At 46.3% G+C, this 18841-nt stretch overlaps 1 protein-coding gene across 2 annotated transcripts; it reads left to right on the forward strand.

Annotated features, from left to right (window-relative positions):
* The first annotated feature begins 4456 nt into the window (after window positions 1-4456).
* Window positions 4457-9198, forward strand: EEF1A1 (eukaryotic translation elongation factor 1 alpha 1). 2 transcript variants are annotated; one of them, XM_082307152.1, is made up of 8 exons: window positions 4457-4544; window positions 5424-5614; window positions 6556-6735; window positions 6869-7165; window positions 7441-7591; window positions 7771-8027; window positions 8250-8484; window positions 8794-9198. In XM_082307152.1, the coding sequence occupies exons 2-8, from the start codon at window positions 5471-5473 to the stop codon at window positions 8916-8918; spliced, it is 1389 nt and encodes a 462-aa protein (XP_082163278.1). In that variant the 5' UTR covers window positions 4457-4544; window positions 5424-5470; the 3' UTR covers window positions 8919-9198. The 2 variants fall into 2 exon arrangements, with proteins under 2 accessions (XP_082163278.1, XP_082163279.1); XM_082307153.1 differs by lacking the exon at window positions 4457-4544 and adding an exon at window positions 4545-4631.
* The last annotated feature ends 9643 nt before the right edge of the window (window positions 9199-18841 follow it).

Consider the following 18841-nt stretch of genomic DNA (forward strand, 5'->3'; position numbering starts at 1 on the left):
ATCTGCAGTATACCCACTCTGTCTGATCCTAAACCTTCAGTATCAAGGTTCAACTGGTACGAAAAATTCAATATAAATTAGCCTTCTCACACTGTGGATAAATGTGTTTTGAAAAGATTGTCCAAAGGATTTTTTTTTTTGAAGCAGACTGTCCTCTAAGCATTAGTCCTTCACCTGTTGCAAATGCTCCAACTGGAACAGTAGTGCTTCCCACAGGAAACTTGTTTTAGGGGAGACAATGCCTTTTTAAGAGGCTCACGTTAAGTTATTCAGAAGCCTCTAAAATTGTAGCTGCTTACTCACCCCAATAATACTCTCAGTAGTTTTGAAGGCCACTCTCTTATACCTCCTACTGCAAGACCTTATTTTCTGAATCTATAAGCAAGGTCAGCTATGAGATCAGACAAGGTTGTTGAGGGCTTTATCCAGTCCAAGACTTCCAAGGATGGAGGGGTTTATTTTGTGCTGTCTCCTAAGACAGTAGCTTAAAGTGTCTTCACTGTTGTCTCTTCCTTTTACCAAGTAATTTCATTTATATAAAAATATCAGCTACTAGTACAGAGCTAAATAACTTTCAAAAGTAGCTTTTTTCAAGTAGTTTAGATTACCTCACCCAGTTCAGTTACACCATTTTTTTTGAAGCAAGTTTTCTGTCTAATCTCTTCATACATGAATAACACCATTATTCTATTAAGATTGTAAAATCTGGTAGTAAGTGTTAGGATCATGTAGGCAAAAGGATTTCATAACAGATGTAGATGCTTTTTATTTCTATTAAGAATCAATGCATTAAAGAACACTTATAGATGGAAGTAAAGCTGTGTGCTCATGCTATAGTTTATGTTGAACATTTGGACTAATGTATACATAATGATAATTGTAATGTAGGGATTAGAAGGCATTTCACAGTAAGTATGAGGTTAATTGTATTACAAAATGATGCTGTGTGCCAGAATCTCGTTTTGCTAATCAGCCATTACTATTGGTAATTTTGGACTGCTTTTCCATCACACTTTCTGAAAGTGCCCTCAAGAAATCTTAGTGCCTCTTCCACATATAGTGAGCTTGATAAACTGTATTTATCAGATCTGTGTTTAAAGTCTTGTGCTTATAAAGTCTGTTTGCTTACACTCCTGAATGACCTTGTTCGTTGCAGTTAAAATAGTTGTATAACTGCCAGTTACCTTCATCTTTGCACAGGAGTCTGACCAAAAAAGATGCCACTTCCACATGTGCGTGCAAGAGAGTTAAAATTCTTCAGAGGTGCTCAGTGAGCACATCTTTTATTTTCTAGCATGATTTCACTGGCTGTGACTGTGTTCTAAGCTGATAGTACATTCTGTATGCGCTGGAGCCACACGCTAAAATGGAAGTAATGCCACAGTAGCTTCTGTGATCTCAAAATCCAATTAACATTTATTTTTTAAAGTTAGAATATTTGGCTTAGATATACTGGCAGCCTAACTTTCATTTTAATATCATTCGATCTGAGATTCAAAACCTTTTTTAAATGGTGGCTATTCTATAGGTTCCTAGAATACAAATGCTTTAGAGAACCCTTCTATGTGTTCTTACACTGGAGGCATATGTGGACATAGGTTATTTCAGTTTAGCATATGCTCACCAGCAGTCAAGGGAGAATGAGTAATTTTTCCTGACAAAGTCCTCCTATTTCTGAAGCCAGTCTGGATTTAATAAGCACTATTCCAAAGCCCGAAAGACCTTGACTTCTTATCTCCGTTTCTTCCTAAATGTTTCATATCAAAGAGATTAGTTTTGCCAAATGAACAAAATCTAAAATTTTTAACAGACTATTTGCATACTGGGTTTAGTCCAGTGCATGCCTGTCTCTGTTAGCTGAGAGGATTCTTCAGAATGCATTTCCACTGAATTATGTGAGGCTACTCATATATCTGAAGCTCCCCAGCTGTATAAATATTTGTGAGATTGATAATAGGAACGTTCCACTAATAGAATGGACAATGAGAGATATTCTAGTTGTTGAGAGAATAAAAGCATGTATTGGACAGATTAAAGAGGAAATAATAAAATTCTTTTGAAAATTCAATTAAAAAAATGGAGAGGGGAAAAAACCAACTGTTGTGGACATGACTAGGACCATGGTTAAAAGTTTGTCCAACAAATTCAGCTTTCATAGCTTTCAGCTATGTACATACCACAAAAATTGCCATCTTAAGAAATACATAGATCTAAATGCCTTTATGAAATAGTCTTCTAAAAAAAACCCCCAAAACCAAAAGTCCCTTAAAAAAAGAAATGTGCAGTTTAGGGCCCTGTAAGAAATCAGTAACACATTTCCTTTCTCCTCTCCCAGTTGAGGCACAAGTCATTGACTACATTTGGAAACTGTTAAACTACCTTTTTATGAGAATGGATACTCTGACAGATCAGTCCATTAAAAATACCCCCTACTGAAAGAGACATTTTAGAAGCTAACTTCAAACCACCCTGAATAATAAACCTTTTTTAGCTGTGTTTACAAACAGCCTTTGCTTTATAGAAGACCCGAAAAGTGCTGCTTAGGTTTCTTACCAAGTACCATCTTTTGGTCCTCAACCCAAGCCACTAAATCACTTTATGATAATGCATTTCCATTTCCAGAAAGTGATCCATCTCCCTTTTCCTGCCTTTCTGTTACTGTGTCTTCATATGCAATGTCTTCACTAATAACTGCCCCTAAATGGTAGTTTTGAGGAAAGCTGAACCATCTCTAGCTCCCCCCGCCCCCAGTCCCTGCCTAAAAACACAGGAGGGGAAGATAAAGAGCTTGACTTTATTACTTTCTTAAAAATTAATGAGTTTGTTTAACAATATCTGAACCTTATTGCAGGTTTTACTCTGAAACTGGATTTTTGTGTAAAAAGTGTATTCTAAACTCAGCATCCTCTCTAACGTAACATCTCTCAAATCACCTTTTTTTTAACAAAATGCACCCTTTTTTTTTTTTTTAATTTTGCATGTGGAAAAATACTAGATATTATGCAAACACCTCAATTCCATATCAATCCATGAAATACTAAGTTTACAGCTCTTTTCTGTAGTGAGTTTGATGCTGGGTGTATCTCAGCTAGAGAAACTTGGAGTCAAGTGAAAGTGTAGATGCATGAGGTGGGGTTTTGTTGTTGTTGTTGTTTTTTGTTTGTTTTTGAACAAGAAGCTATTTCCATGCTTTACAACCTCAATCCGAAGAGCATACCAACAAATGAATGGGATTATAGTTGCATATATGTAAGTAACTGTTTCTAACATAGGCACATAACCTATCTGAAGAAAACAGAGCATGTAGCTTTGCTTCCTTTGCAGATCACTTTAAAAGAACAAACACAGATATTTGTTCAGCTTCTCAGCTTAATTTCACTTGAATAGGTATAGGACATGTTGAATATTTAATGGATTTTCTTACATCAGTTAGGGAGCGAGTAAAGCGCAGAACAATCCACTGGGGTCACGAGGGCTTTTATTTCTGATGTTGTGAGCTGTTTCGTGACTCCTCATTGCCATCATTTCCAAAATAATTTGTTAGGGCTGCCAGTTTTCTCATGTGAAAATACAGCACGGGGGAACTTCTTGCAGCTTGGGTTTCTTACACAGAAGTCACATATCCTAAACGCTGAAGTGATTCTTTTTAATACATTTGCACTTCAGAGGCATCTTTGCTTAAGGTGTGTCCGCCTTGATTTGTATTTTTGTGCCAAAGTTAACTTTTGTTCTCTAATGGTACAAGAAAGAAAGAAAAAGCTTGCCAAAAGCTTTTTTATATGGAAGCCAAACGATGCTGTTTCTCATTCTGGTGTCATAAGCTTCCCGCAGTTCCTGCTGCCTCCCCACCTCCGTTTCTGGGAGCCTTGGAACATGATGCATTCCATGATCTTAAGCAGGGAACAAATGGAGGCGAGTCAGCGTCACCAGCTGAACATTTCTAATCTCACCCGTGGAGTTCTTTTGTGTCCCTAATAAGGAACATAATTAATTTGCCTGGGGCTCTTCCCCAGGGACTTTCCTCAGCTGCTGCATCCCCCTGGACCGGGCCGCGATGCAACGCGCGGCGCCTTCTCCTCCCCGCCGCCTCCAGCTCCGCTGCGGTGCCCGTCCTCAGCCGCTGGCCCTGACCGAGCGCCGGGGGCCGCCGCTCCGCCCCACCTCGGAGCCGCAGCCCGCTCCCCTCGGTTCGCCTCGCCGCCGTCGATCCCTGCGCGGGAAGGGGTCACCTCTCCCCTTCCCCCGCTCAGCCCCGCACCGCCCCACCGCCGCTGCCGCCACAGCACGCCGCGGGCACCGGAGGGACGGAGGAGCCGGCCCCGCTCCCCGCACGGGCGGGAGAGGGCCCGGCCGCGCGGGGCCGCCTCAGCGGCGGCGGGACCGCCCCCTGCCCGCGCGGCCGCCCGGGCGGGGCTGCGGGGCGGGGCCGCGGGGCCGCCGGGAGCGGTGACGTGTCCCCTAGGCCCCGCCCCCGCGCAGGGTATATAAGGGGCGGCGTTCACGCCGTCGGTCTTTTTCGCTCCGGGTTTGCCGCCGCCGTGCAGGTGAGGCGCGTCCGCGCGGGGCAGGCCGGGGCCGGGGGAGGGGCCGGGGCAAGGCCGGGCCGGGGGGCCGTGAACCCCGGGGGCCCGGTGAGTGTTGAGCCAGGGCGTGTCCGCCCGCCCGCCAGCCGCCGCGGAGCGGTGCGCTGGGGGATGGGGGCCGGGGGGGGGAAGGAAGGAGGGGCGGGGGAACCGGGCAGGCGGGAGAGTGCACGCCGGAGAGATGGCGACGCTTCGTCCCCTTCGATCCCCCTCCTCACCCCGACCCCCTTGATCCCCCGAGGCCCCGGGCTGGGGCCCGGGGAGCGGCGTGGCCATGCCGGCGTGGGCTGCGAGGCGCCGGGCCGCCTGCCCCCGGCCGCGCGGGCGGCGGTAGGCCCGTGGCGACGGGAGGCGCGGTGCGTGGCGGGCGGCGGCGGGGGAGGGGGGAGGGGACGGGGCACGCGTAGAAAAATGGCCGCTCGCCTTTCCTGCCTGCCGCCAGCTCCACAAAATGGAGGACGCGGCGGCCCGGGCGGGGTGCGTCACACAAAGGAGCGGGGCGGCCCCGCCCTCCGCGCTCCCCGGCGGCCCCGCCGCGCCGCCGCCCCGCTCCCCGGCCGCCGCGGGTAACTCGAGCCCGGCGGCGGCGCGGGGAGGGGGCGAGGCGAGGGGCGCTCGGCGGGGGCCCCCGGCCGGCTCCCGCCCGCGCCGCCCCTCCCCTCCCCCGGCGGGGCGGGGCCGGGGCCTCCATCCCGGCCGGGCCTCCCCGGGCCGCCCCGCACGCGGCGCCGCCATCGCCGCCCGCGGCGGCCTCCTGCCCCCTCGGCCCGGTCCCCGCCGGCGGCCCGGGGAGGGCGGCGGCGCTCGAGGCGTAACTGGAGTTTTTCTGGGAACTTGCAGGTGTCGATTCTCTTTTGCCGAAAGAAAGACCCTAACTAACACCCGAAATGGGAAAGGAGAAGACCCACATCAACATCGTCGTCATCGGCCACGTCGATTCCGGCAAGTCCACCACCACCGGCCACCTCATCTACAAATGCGGTGGTATCGACAAGAGGACCATCGAGAAGTTCGAGAAGGAAGCTGCTGAGGTGAGTGGGCCTGGGGCATCCAGCAAAATTTCCGTGGTGCGGGGGCGAATAAAGAGAGGTTGAGTCGCGAAAGTGAAGTTGCAGGCTGTTGTGCGGCCGCAGGGAGGCACTTCGGCTGCAACTGTCCCAGTGGCTGAAGGAGTGCGCAAGTGTTCTGTGGCCACAGGGCGGCAGTTGGGTTGCAGTTGTCCCCGTAGTTGAACAAGTGCTAAAGTGTTGAATCCGCCATTGTGTTAGTTGGCAAAGCTCGAATTGTGAAGTGGGAACGAGGGAAAAGAAAAGGTAGTCTAAAGCTCTATCTGCATAATTATGTGTGGAATCGGGACTTCAGTGGAGTTCCCAGCTTCAAGTCTTTGCCTACATGTAGTTGAGGATAAAATTAAAGAAGTTGCTCTGATAAGATTTACTTCTGAAAATGGGAAATTGTGGATTTTGGTGTTTGAACCTGTAGAAAATCTTATTTGTTGATTATACCCTTTTTCTGTTTTTTCTGTGTAATAACAGCATAGGTCTCGAGCACATCACGGAATGAAATGTAGTGGATATTAGGCTGAGTGACAGTTACGATGTTGATTATCGCAGGGATTGCATTAGTAAGAGAACTTAAATTTGTAGAGGACACTTGATAGTAGGGCTTAGGCTTAAGAGATCTATCTTAAAGATGTGTTAGTGCAATTAACAAGTTGTCAAGAGGGCTAAACTGTCAACAGGTTAAATAACAGAAAACAGTTGGCATCTCTCACTAGTAGTGCCAAGTGTATCTTGTTGCTCGTTGTACAAGCAGCAACATTTTTCAGTATTAAACCACTTACTATTTTTAGATTTTGCTCTTTCGCCAGTGTGTGATCTTTCTGAAGTAAATGTAAATACGTGTTTTTAAAAAAAAGTAGGGGGAAATAAAACACAGGGTTTGTTTGTTTGTTTGTTTTTTTAATCCATAGATGGGCAAAGGTTCCTTCAAATATGCCTGGGTCCTGGACAAGCTGAAAGCTGAACGTGAGCGTGGTATTACTATTGATATTTCCCTGTGGAAATTTGAAACGAGCAAATACTACGTCACCATCATTGATGCTCCTGGACACAGAGACTTCATTAAGAACATGATTACTGGAACTTCTCAGGTATGTAAATAGAACTAAGGATTTTGGGAGTTCAGGCAGGTTGTTCCTTGGTGGTTAGGGGGGTTCCCCTAATACTTTGACACGTGTGCAAGCATTATAATGAGTGAGGGTTTTTTTTTCTTTTTCTTCAAAGGCTGATTGTGCTGTCCTGATTGTTGCTGCTGGTGTTGGTGAGTTTGAGGCTGGTATTTCCAAGAACGGGCAGACCCGTGAGCATGCCCTTCTGGCCTACACCCTGGGTGTGAAACAGCTGATTGTTGGTGTCAACAAGATGGATTCCACCGAGCCACCTTACAGCCAGAAGAGATATGAAGAGATTGTCAAAGAAGTCAGCACTTACATCAAGAAAATCGGCTACAACCCAGACACCGTAGCTTTTGTGCCAATTTCTGGTTGGAACGGAGACAACATGTTGGAGCCGAGCTCTAACGTAGGTTTGATATTTGTTTATATTAAGAAATGAAACTAGGAGCATTATTGAGATAAATTATGCAATAGTAAAATGCCCCTTTCTTTTTTTTTAAATAGTTATGTTTGGAAGTGCCAAGATCAAAAATCAAATCCCAGCACTTCACAAATTCTTACTCCACAGTAGCATAGCAAGATAATACTAAGATATGCCACTTTGTCTTCTCTAGCCTTGTGCTGTTAAAATTGGCAGACGGTTCATGTCTGAGCTTTTTTTTTTTTTTTTTTTTGTTACAGATGCCCTGGTTCAAGGGATGGAAGGTTACCCGAAAGGATGGCAATGCCAGTGGAACCACCCTCCTTGAAGCTTTGGACTGTATCCTGCCACCAACTCGTCCAACTGACAAACCTCTGCGTCTGCCTCTTCAAGATGTCTACAAAATTGGCGGTATGTGTTCTCTGTAACGCTTCTCACTTGCCAGCAGCAGCTAACGTATGGGACAGAAATGCAGGTGTTTGCCTGAGAGCTGTTTTTTTCAAGTGGAAAATGTAGAACACTCGAGTGTTTTCCTCTGTAAGGGCATATATTCATTGATCTGAATTACTAACGTTGCTTCTCTTCTGCAGGCATTGGTACTGTACCAGTTGGTCGTGTGGAAACTGGTGTTCTGAAGCCAGGCATGGTGGTTACATTTGCCCCTGTCAACGTTACAACTGAAGTAAAATCTGTTGAGATGCACCACGAAGCCCTGAGCGAAGCTCTGCCTGGTGATAACGTTGGCTTCAATGTTAAGAACGTGTCTGTGAAAGATGTTCGCCGTGGCAACGTTGCTGGTGACAGCAAGAACGATCCTCCAATGGAAGCTGCCGGCTTCACTGCACAGGTAATTTTTGCAGCTGTTGGAAGATGTTTGAAATGTAGCTCTGGATTGTGAAATACTAGAGTCTTGTTCTTTGATAACTAGTAGGCTACGCTATAAAGCGACAGAGAGTTGTGTTCTGAGTTGTATTTGCTTGAAGCAAATCACGGGAAAACCCTGGCTCTTTTAAGACACATCAGTGTTCAAAATTATCCCAGCGATAACGTAGCTTTCTTGGTTTTCTAGGTTATTATCCTGAACCACCCTGGCCAAATCAGCGCTGGTTACGCGCCTGTGCTGGATTGCCATACTGCTCACATTGCCTGCAAATTCGCTGAGCTGAAAGAGAAGATTGATCGTCGTTCCGGCAAGAAGCTGGAGGATGGCCCCAAGTTCCTGAAATCTGGAGATGCTGCCATCGTTGATATGATCCCTGGCAAACCCATGTGTGTTGAGAGCTTCTCTGATTATCCTCCTCTGGGTAAGGCATCTCATAACATAAAAATTGGTTAATCCTGATCTCTGGAAAAGACACTCCTTGGTTTCTGGTATCGGGATGTAGTGTGTTCTGTAAAATGCTATTAAAAGCTGTGACTTCAATAGAAACATCAAAGTGGAACCAAAACTTCAGCACTTCTGATCGTTCTGTATCTCTTTCCCGATCTCATGCAGTTTACTGTCCTAGAGTGGTATTTGCCCGCTCACCCCAAGTTGCGCGTTGCCGCTGCGCAGATCACGCTGCGAGTACGGCGCCCTAGGCAAAAGTCATAAAACCTGTTTTTGTTTCCAGGTCGTTTTGCTGTGCGTGACATGAGACAGACGGTTGCTGTTGGTGTCATCAAGGCAGTTGACAAGAAGGCTGGTGGAGCCGGCAAGGTCACAAAGTCTGCCCAGAAGGCCCAGAAGGCTAAATGAAAATTCTGTACATCAGCTGCCACCTCAGTCTTAATCAGTGGTGGAAGAACGGTCTCAGAACTGTTTGTCTCAATTGGCCATTTAAGTTTAATAGTAAAAGACTGGTTAATGATTACAATGCATCGTAAAAGCTTCAGAAGGAAAGGAATGTTTGTGGACCATTTGTTTCGTGGCAGTTTAAGTTATTAGTCTTTAAAATCGATAAATTTTTTAAAATGGAAACTTGACCAAAAAAATCTGTCACAGAATTTGAGACCATTAAAACAGAAGTTCAACGCTACGTCTGTGTGTTCTTTGGGTTAATGTTAAGTTTATAGCAAAACCTATATACAGTCCTGGTGGGATCAGAAAGGATGAATGTTACTTGAGTATGTTCAGAAGTTGCAAAGCAAATACTCAAATTTGTTGTTTCTGAAAAGTAGAGCAAAATTCAGCTGCAGGTTTAGTTGTAACTGATATAAGCCTTAAAAAAAAAATTACTTCTGTGGTGCTTTCTTCTTTAAAGATGGTTTCAGATTGGATAGCACAAATACTAGGTAACAGTTGCAGTATTGTGGTGCATTCTGTGAGTAAACCAAGAAAACTTTATATTGGGAAGAAGAAACAGTGTGAGCAAAAAGACATGTAGCCTTGACAAAGCATAAACAAAGAATCGAGTGTCGGGTTTCCCATAAGTCTTGGACACAGATTTTTCTGATTGCCGGCAGAAACAGATTTTTTTTTTCCGGGGAACTGGTTAACTGTTATGTAGCATCTTTCAAGATGAAACACATCTAAATATTTTCTAATATATATAGTAAGACATCCAGTAGCTAAATTAAATTTTTGCTCAGAAGGAGGCTTTGATGCTTGTCAGGGCAATCTCTGAACGGCCCAACATAATGGCATCTTGCTCAGTTTTTATTTCAAGAGCAAACCTGAGAGAGAAACCAGCGGGCGTTTCCACTGACTTCCAACAGGGTGGTGCTTGCACCTCTCCCGCTCGGTGGTCTTGAATTCCTGAGCTTTGGGTCGAGGATGTTTCCAGGGCGCCCGCTGGGAGCAGGTCCTGGTGCCTTCCCCAGAGCGACGACGGGGTCCACGCACGCTGCGATGTCGGCACGCAGCGACGGGGCGGGACCCCGTGCTTGTTGCTGTCATAATGGGGTTGAAGATTTGGATCAGTCAATTGAAGTCGAATTGGGTAACGAGTCCAGAAGATGACTATTAATTACTAGATCAATAATCCAAGTACAACATTTTGGGCTGTAAGAAATACCAGCTGTAATTAATTACATTCTGGAATCCCCATTTAAGTCTTGCTTTGAATTGGTAAATCGAGACAAGCAGTTAATGGATAATCAGATGTGGCTTGCATAATGATGCAGCTGTTTTACTAACCTTTAACACGATTTCCCCACAGCGTCCCCACCTCAGTTCAAAAAGAATGCAGTGTCTTTGAAGGGTTATTGTTCCATGACACCAGTCTGTTTGTTCTGTCTGTAACAGCTGTATTCTCTCGTTTGTTTTCCTTTCCTTCAGCTATGTGCTTGCTCTGCAGGAACTCTCAACATATCTGTACTGCTTGGATAACCTGGAACTGCTGTTACTTATTTTCATGTTCTTTGTTTGCTTTGGCTGGATCTTTCTTCTTTTTCTGCTCACCTTCTGTGTCTTAACTACAGTAAAACCTGGGAGCATTATACGCTTTTTGAAGGTATAGGTGTACCGAGTACGGTGGAAGCGAGGGCTAGAGCGCTTCAATCTCTGTAGAAGACTGGAATTTAGTAAAGGAATCTGATTGTGATTCTTCAGTTGTGCTTCTAAAGGTGTGCTGGTATCCCCAAGGCAGCAGGAAGTACGTCACTTCAAAACCGAGGCAGAGGTACCGTTGCCATAATAAAGCTCAAGGATCTTGCCAAACCTTTGCATGCTTTTCAGTTAGACCGCTGACTTTTTTTTTCCAAGAGGCTGGTCAGACTGGTTCAGCAAAGTGCACGGTTGTAATTGGGATGAAAAGAAAACCAGCTTTGGCACGAACTGCGGCGCAGCTCTGCGTTTGTTCGGTTTCTTCGGCGCTCCTGTGTAGGTGCAGGATGTTTGGCTTGGCCGGCGGCGGCCTGGATACGCAACGGCCAGTCTGTTTGCAGTTCCTCCGTGCTCTTTGCGCGGCGTTGTCTTCGGCTGGCTGTACGTGCTCAATTACAGTTCGGAAATAAGCTTGTAATAAGCAACTGACTCAGACTGAAGCCTTAAGGCACCGTAAGGTTTGAAGTAGCGTCGGGCGTTGGACGTGGCTCTGGTCCCAAGCAGCGGGAGCTGAAGGGCGGGCAGCGGCTGAAGGCAGGCTGGGCGGCTGTTTCAGGGGGCTGTTTTCTTCTGATCAGCGGTGCATAGATTAGAAAAAGTGCAAAGTGTGGCAAGTGCAAAAGCTGCCGGGAAGATGTTTGGTGTTAAATTGCCTGGCTGATGAGGTGCAAGAGTCAGCTTCCCAGTTTGGGGCAGAGGGGGCAGTTCTGCCGCCGCAGGAGAAGGGGAGAGAGACAGTATTGCAGCTAATAACTTTACATTATACACAGTAAAAACATGCTTGTGATCGCTCTGCCTGTGATACTAGCAATTGCTTTCAAGTTTTTAAAACCTCAATTATACACAAATTCTGATTTTTTTTTTTGTTGTTTTTTTTTTTAACTATTGTAGAGCAGTTTTGCTTTCTATGCACTAACACAAATGCCATCTCGGTTCTTTTATTAATCTTTGACTACCTGGGGGAATTGTTAGACTTTTGTAAACAAAACTTGGGAATAAAACTACTTTGGTCAAACTTTTAATAAATGTTAATAGTTGAGAACTGTATTTGTCTTCTGACTGCTCATTTCTTTAAGCAACTTCTACGGCTGTCCTTAACTCTTTCCATACTGTCCTGTAATGCTCCTGATGTTTATACAGAAGTGTGAAAGCATACTGCCATGGTGATGCAGCTAGCTGAAGGCAGAAAACTAGGCTAGAATATCAGCCTTATTTAATCTGTTTTGAGTTTTATTGCTGAAAGCAGGCAGTGGGGAGCTGGAAGATTGAAACTTAATTTCCTTTTCAGCTTTGGGAGTCCGGAGGGCTTTTAGTACACAGAAATATTCCAAAAATGTCTGTGGTGAGGTATGGGGGGACGCGGATACAACAAAGCTGGGGTCCGCGTAGGGAAATGGAGCAGCACAGCCAGAGCAGCTATAGCCAAGTAATTTCTTGCTCGGTTTTGTTTCCCTAGGTGAATATTTTAGGCTGGAATATAAAGGGCTCTGCTCAGGCTGCTGTCCCAGGGTTTTTCAATCGTATCTCAGACCAGCTTGCGCAAGGCTGGTAACTGGAGTAGTTAATTTTACTGAAATTGCAGGTGGAAGACTTAATTCACGTTCTGATTGTAGCTGGCTCAATATATTTCGAAAGGTATTGACAAACTCTGACAAATTACTGATTATTTCTCTAAATGCATATTTTAAATTTTAGATTTGGTCAAGATAAAATCATGTAGAAACAAATTAAACTTTGCAGTATACGGGGATGTCCTTTTCCTTGTTGGTGCTAAATCCTTCAGTGCCTGTTTGAGAACAGCATCGCTTTGATCTGGATCACAAAAACATCTCGCCTGTTTTCAATTCATATTAGTTAAAGGTTTATGTAGAGTCTAGAGGGGGCTTGGGGGCAGAGGAGGGGTGGGAGGAGGACAGGGGAGGGCTGAGGAGCTCCCTGCCTCCCCAGCAGCACCCTGCTGCCCTGTTCTGGGCTCTGCAAAGCACAGCTCCAGACATAAAATATTCATTTCTGCCTGTCCCCAAAGTGCTTGTGCGTAGGAGCCTTACTTGCTGTGAAGGATGGAGGCTGAGCCTTCCGTGGGTTTTTTTTGTTTTGTTTTTTGGGGGTGGGTGGGTTGGGTGGGTGGTTGGTTGGTTTTTTTTTTTTAAAAGCCCCTTCACTTCAGTGCTGGCCAAACTTGTTAGCCAGGTATTTTCCTACCCGCACAGGGTGTGCAAGGGAGGGCACTGGAGAAAGAGCCTGCTTGAATCATAGAATCATCAAGGTTGGAAAAGACCCTTAAGATCATTGAGTCCAACCGTTAACCTAGCGCTGCCAAGTCCATCTATACCATGTCCTCGAGCACCACATCTATCTGTGCTTTAAATACCTCCAGGGATGGAGACTCAACCACTTCCCTGGGCAGCCTCTTCCAGTGCCCGACCACCCTTTCGGTGAAGAAATTTTTCCTAATATCCAACTTAAACCTCCCCTGGCGCAGCTTGAGGCTATTTCTTCTCGTCCTATCGCTTATTAATTGGGAGAAGAGACCGACCCCCACCTTGCTACAACCTCCTTTCAGGTAGATGTAGAGAGCAATAAGGTCTCCTCTCAGCCTCCTCTTCTCCAGGCTAAACAACCCCATGATGGAGCCGGGAGTTTCGTAGGGAGAATTTTCTCTCTCTCTTTTCAGTGCAAATTCCTGACAGTATTAACACCCTTGAGTTTACAAGATTCCAGGTCTCTGTTATTTTGAAGTCCTCAAATTCTTCGTGTTGTTTGCACCAAATAGTCCTTTCTGTCTAGGAGTTTAGTCTTCTGAAATTGCAAATCTTAAACAATAGCCAAATCATAAGCTGAACCGAGGAATAAACAGAATTAACTGTAACCATGGAAAATAACATCAGGCCAAAATATCATTTCTCCTGCAACGTACGTACTAGGTACCAAGGGGAAGGCTGAAACCCCTTCACTTCAGGAGGAAAAGGAGAGCGCCCAGGGCGCAAAAGAGCTGAAGGAAAACCTGGTAGACAGAAAAACTGTATCTGTTTCCAAAACGCAGGAGCTGTGGGGCTTTTAGCCTTTTCTGAATCTTCCTTAGTCCCTTCAGATTATTTCTGTGTTATAAATCAATTACATCCTTGTCTGCTTTTTTTTTTAACTGAGGTTACTTTCTCTGGCTGCCTACTGATAATTCTTTAATCCTTCATGTTTCAAATATTTACACAACGTAATTCAAATCTGCTAGCTTCTCCGCACTGATAAGGTGACAGTTAAACACGTGTTTTCCTCAAAAGCTGCTGGATGAAGTACTGAGGAAATGCGGAGATAAATGGGAGTGCGATTCCCCTACGGGCGTCTCCGGCCTGCGGGTGGGGGGACGGTGGGGCAGCAGTGGGGTGCACAAGGGGTGGCTGTGCTTAACGGCTCTGAATTTGTGCAGGTTTTGCCTTCTTTCCTCCTCTTTTTTAAAAAAACAAACAAACAAAACAAAACCTCAAAGGTATCTAAGTTTTCACTGGTGAAACATCCCTTGTGGGCCAAGCGGATGCTTTGAAGGATGCTGTAGCGACAGGTTTGCCCTCGGCGTGCTGATGTACCGAGCTAGGGCTTTCTCCTGGCTTCTCTGAGCAAAGTAACCCAGTAACCTGGTCGTCCTTCTGCAGGATCACCTGCTAGGCCAGGCCCAGCACAAACACAAGTCAGTGGATATAGCATATTATAGCATATTAATGTTATTTTTTCTTTTATTTTTTGTTACATACTCTCTGGACATTACCAGAGCCAGCTCACCCCTAACTCGGGGCCCTGCCTGCCCTGCCAGCAGCAGTCACAGCCACCTTTTCCCTTTCAGCCCAGTAAAATCCAAATTCTTCAACACAAAGGGGACGAGCCAGAGCAGAGGCCGTTTCCCCACCCCAGGGCCCTGTCCTGCGGAGCTCAGCGCAGCCGGGGGGCTGGGGAGGCAGCCGGTCCCAAACCCCCACAGCGAAGGAAAGGCAAGACAGCCTTCCCCTCCCAGAGGGGTTTTATTGCAGGTAGGGCTGAAATTTAAATGAAAGGTTCACATTCTGCTTATCTGCAGCCACCTGGGCACATCTTAGGCAAAACTTCCATTTTTTTTTTTTCTTTGATATATGTGTGTATACACACACATACACGTACATTTGTATATTATATATATAACATATATATATACACACACATAAGATGCCAATTTTCTCTTGTTTTTAATTATTGCAGTTGCCAGACTTCTTAAAACTCTGCAGTTCCCATTTTGAAGCTGGATTCTAAGCTAATTCCTTAGTAAATAGGGTGAAAAAATCCCAAACAACTAAATATTTAGTTATCATTATTTATTTATTATTTATACATAATATTATCTTTATTATTTATTATTACATATTTAATTAGTATTATTAAATATTTAGTAAATATTTAGTTTTGTAAGCTGGACTGTGGCTCTGCTAACAGGGCATGGGTATTTTGGAGAAAGAAATGTAGGCTTGTTTGGTGTTAAGAGTTGTCTCTGTGTAAAACAAGCCCTTAAATAGCCTTTCCCAGAGGAAAAAAAAAAAAAAAAGAGTAGGTGAATTTAAATGTAATTGTAGGTTTGCTCCTACTTGACTGTTATTTCTAGTAATAATAACTAGCATTATGTAGTCTGCTGCTAAAGTGCTTTTCTGGATGGCAGTACTCTACTTCTTTGGAGACGACAGAGGGGATGTCCGTGTGCCCAGGGACCAGGGGAAAGGAAAGAGCAACCCCGAGCAAGAGCAGAGCGGCTCTGCCCTGCCGCAGTCGCTGCCTCGCGAGGGTAATTCTTGCGACTCATTTCTGGGCACGAATCCTCAGGATTTCCACACTTGTGGCATAGCTGCGAGGAGAACTGAGATGACGGCGTGCGACGTGACCGCTCTGCAGCTGGTACAGCCGCTTCCAGCTCATGCCGGACGCCCACCGCCATCGGCCGGCCCCGCGCCGGGGCAGTGTCACCGAGCTGGCCCGCGGCCGCCCGGCCGAAGCCCCGCGAGGTGCCGTGGGACAAGGACGAAACCTCGCTGAAGCAGCCAGCTCGGCAGTACCAGCTACAGCAGCCTTGTGACTCCAAAAATCCCATATGCTTGTGACACAAGCCACCATCTGGTCACACACGGAAACTTTCAAGTAAAGCCACATAAAATTGAAACTGAGACTAGTCACAAGCCTGTCATCAGCTCCCTGCTCTTCCTTGCTGCCCTGTAAGGCACGGCGTGAGCTCATTTCCCATCTGGCTCCGTGCCTGCTCTTCAGTTAACCACATCATGCCCTAAGTCACTTGGAACAAGATCAGCGCGTGCTCATCGGTCCCCAGCGATGCCTCCTGGGGCTTGCACTGGGAGCTGCAGCCAACGCTAGAAATGAACACCTTCACCCTTCACTTCATCCGCCTCCCATCTCCACCGCAGCATCAGCCTTTGCTGAACGCTGCTCCTCCCGGGAGCTGTAGTGGGGAGGCGCTGGCTCTGTAGGGACACAGATGGGGAAACTGAGGACGTGTTCGAGCCTGTGGTTCACAGCCGAGCACCCCAAGGAGACATCACAGGTTGTCAAAATATCTAGACTTAAGTCTGCAAAGAGGTGAAGAGGTTGCAGCCTCCAGCTTTCAGGCTAGATTTGCCACTACTGGACTCCTTGGCACAGTGGTCAAGGCCCAGCCACTGCGCATGGTGACTACAGAGTCAGAAAGCCTCTGATGGGAAGCCACATCTGTCTCCTCCCTCATAGTTACATGTGCAGGGTTAAGCCTACACAGCAGTTTAGAAAGAAAAGAGACAAAAGCATAATTTTGTTTCCCTAAAGCATCCCTGTGGTTAAAACAATAGATCAAGCATCAATCCCTTTTTCTCTGCCCTTTTTGCAACAGCAATCGCAGAGCAAGTCTCCCACGTTCCAGCTGAATGCCCCGGCCACCACTAACTTTCAGCACAAGAGGGGAAAGAGGCATTTATTTCTCACCAGCTCCGTGAAGCCATGCCAAGAGAGGGAAACAAACCCCTGCAAAGACTCCGAGCAGCACAGGCCATGGTCTGGGGAGAGGCACAGAGAGCAGCTCCCTGGTGGGAACGGCAGCTCCTCGGGGACAGCGGATTCCTCCCGCATCCACTAAATGGGGCCTTGAGATACTCGTCACAGGGTGGAGGAGCACAACCTGGGGGTGTAGGCATCAAAGCCAATAAACCCTGAGCATCTAAAATGAATACAAGTGACGATCGTTACTTACCAAAGTGTAAAGGCAATGATGTTCACTTTGGAGGCGCATCTGTACTTGCAAGGGCCAGCAAAGTGGGGTACTAAAAAACCTTTAGCACAGCCACTGCTGCACCATCGCAACCATTCCAGCAGCACCGAGACCATCAAAGATGGGGTGGTGACAGCTTCTAGTGTCTCCTAGCATAAAATCTCTTCCTATTTTTCTCTTGCTCTCATCTTCCAGGCAGAAATAAAGAAAGGATGAAGAAACTGGGCAGTCCAAGTACTGTATAAAATGAAAGCTAGAATAGGAAACGAAGACGACAGTTGTCTTGAAAATCTGGTACAAGATAGAATGGTAGAGATCTGAGGAAATTTGGCTTAGGGAAAATTGCTGATCACCAGGCCTGCATTCTGCAGGAGGGAAAAAAAAGAGACTCGCACTGAAAGAGGGAACACAAAGACCCTTGGTATGTGCAACGAATTAGGCCAGCCTCACCACGCATCCTCTCCTCCCTGCTTGCCTGGTCACAGTAAGGATTACAGGAGGACAAAACGCGATTCATTACAGCACGGCCAAGGAAAAGCAAGCAGCCAGCCACGTTAGAGGCAGGCTCCTCTGGTTCTGCCCTTCCCATCCTGTCAGGCTTAGCCAGACCGCAGGACCTGTGAGGGTCTAAGCTCACTTTGTCTTCGTGTAAAAACCAAACCGTGGGCCTTGTAACAAATCCCCGCTGGAGTTAGAAAGCAGATGGCACCATGTCTGCATTCTATCTATCTGTCCATGCTATTTACAGCCGATTATTTAGCCTTTCGGTGCTTGGTTTTCTTAACAAAACAAATAGAACCACTTGTAGCTACGATTTCTTCTCGTGTTAAAAGTCTTCTCGAACAGGAACCGTTCACTAAGCACAAGATGTTGTGGCAAACCCTATACACATGAAACTAATACCTGAGGAACAGCCAGTCCTCAAATTTGTGCACACGCCAGGTTTGCCATTTCAGCAAACGCAGACATCATTAACCCACCTATGTGAACAGAGGACACCTTGTCTTAACAAGGGAGCTCGCCAGTGGCCAAAGACCCACTTCACACTGAAAGATGGAGAGCAGTTGTTACAAAAGATTTGCGGGAAAGCAATGCATCCATGCACTTCTGACTTCAGTTTCCCCCAGAGTTAACTGTCTCCCCTCTTTCTCACTCTTAGACCACAGCTGTGCATTATTAAATTGCTAGAAGCAAAAAAAGCAAAAGCCCACTCCTTCTGCTCTTCCTTTGACACCGGTGGAGCCCAGTGCAGCGGAATCACCCTTTGATTTACACCGGTGTGTGCGAGACCAGTACCAAGGCCTTTGTAGCAGAGAAATTTAGCAGAGAAAGCAGAGGAAAAAGTGTTTGCTTTTGTAGCAGGGTGTGAGGGGCTTGCCTTTCAAGACACACATCAAGACACACAAGGTTTTCCTGTCAAATGACTGCTGACAAGAACTAGGAAATGCAGTTCTGAGACTGCACAATCTGCTTAAAAGCAAGAGGATGAAGGTGTCACTAGGGCTTCCTTCCTAGTCTGTAAGAACGAGATCTAAGTTTTTACAGACATCGGTACATCAAAACCAAACAAAACGCAAAGATAATGCAGTGAAGAAAGCATGAGACTTTCTTGATCAGAAGCTCTGCTGCTTTGAAGAGGCAGAGAGACAAGGGATTCAGGGCTGCTTCGGATTCACATGGCTGGAATTCGGAGAACACCATACCTGCAGCCTAAGTCACACCGCAGAAAGCGTAGCTGCCTTCCTTACACTAAACATAAGGCTTACAAAGTTGAAGTAATTCTTTGAGCTAACAAAGCTGAAAGGAACATAGGCTACAGATCGCGTGTCCAAAGCTGTTCCGTACAAGCCAATAGCTGGTGACAGGGAGATGC

Source organism: Platalea leucorodia, assembly GCF_965183815.1.
Source record: "Platalea leucorodia genome assembly, chromosome: 3".
In the NCBI taxonomy this organism is placed as follows: Eukaryota; Metazoa; Chordata; class Aves; order Pelecaniformes; family Threskiornithidae; genus Platalea; species Platalea leucorodia.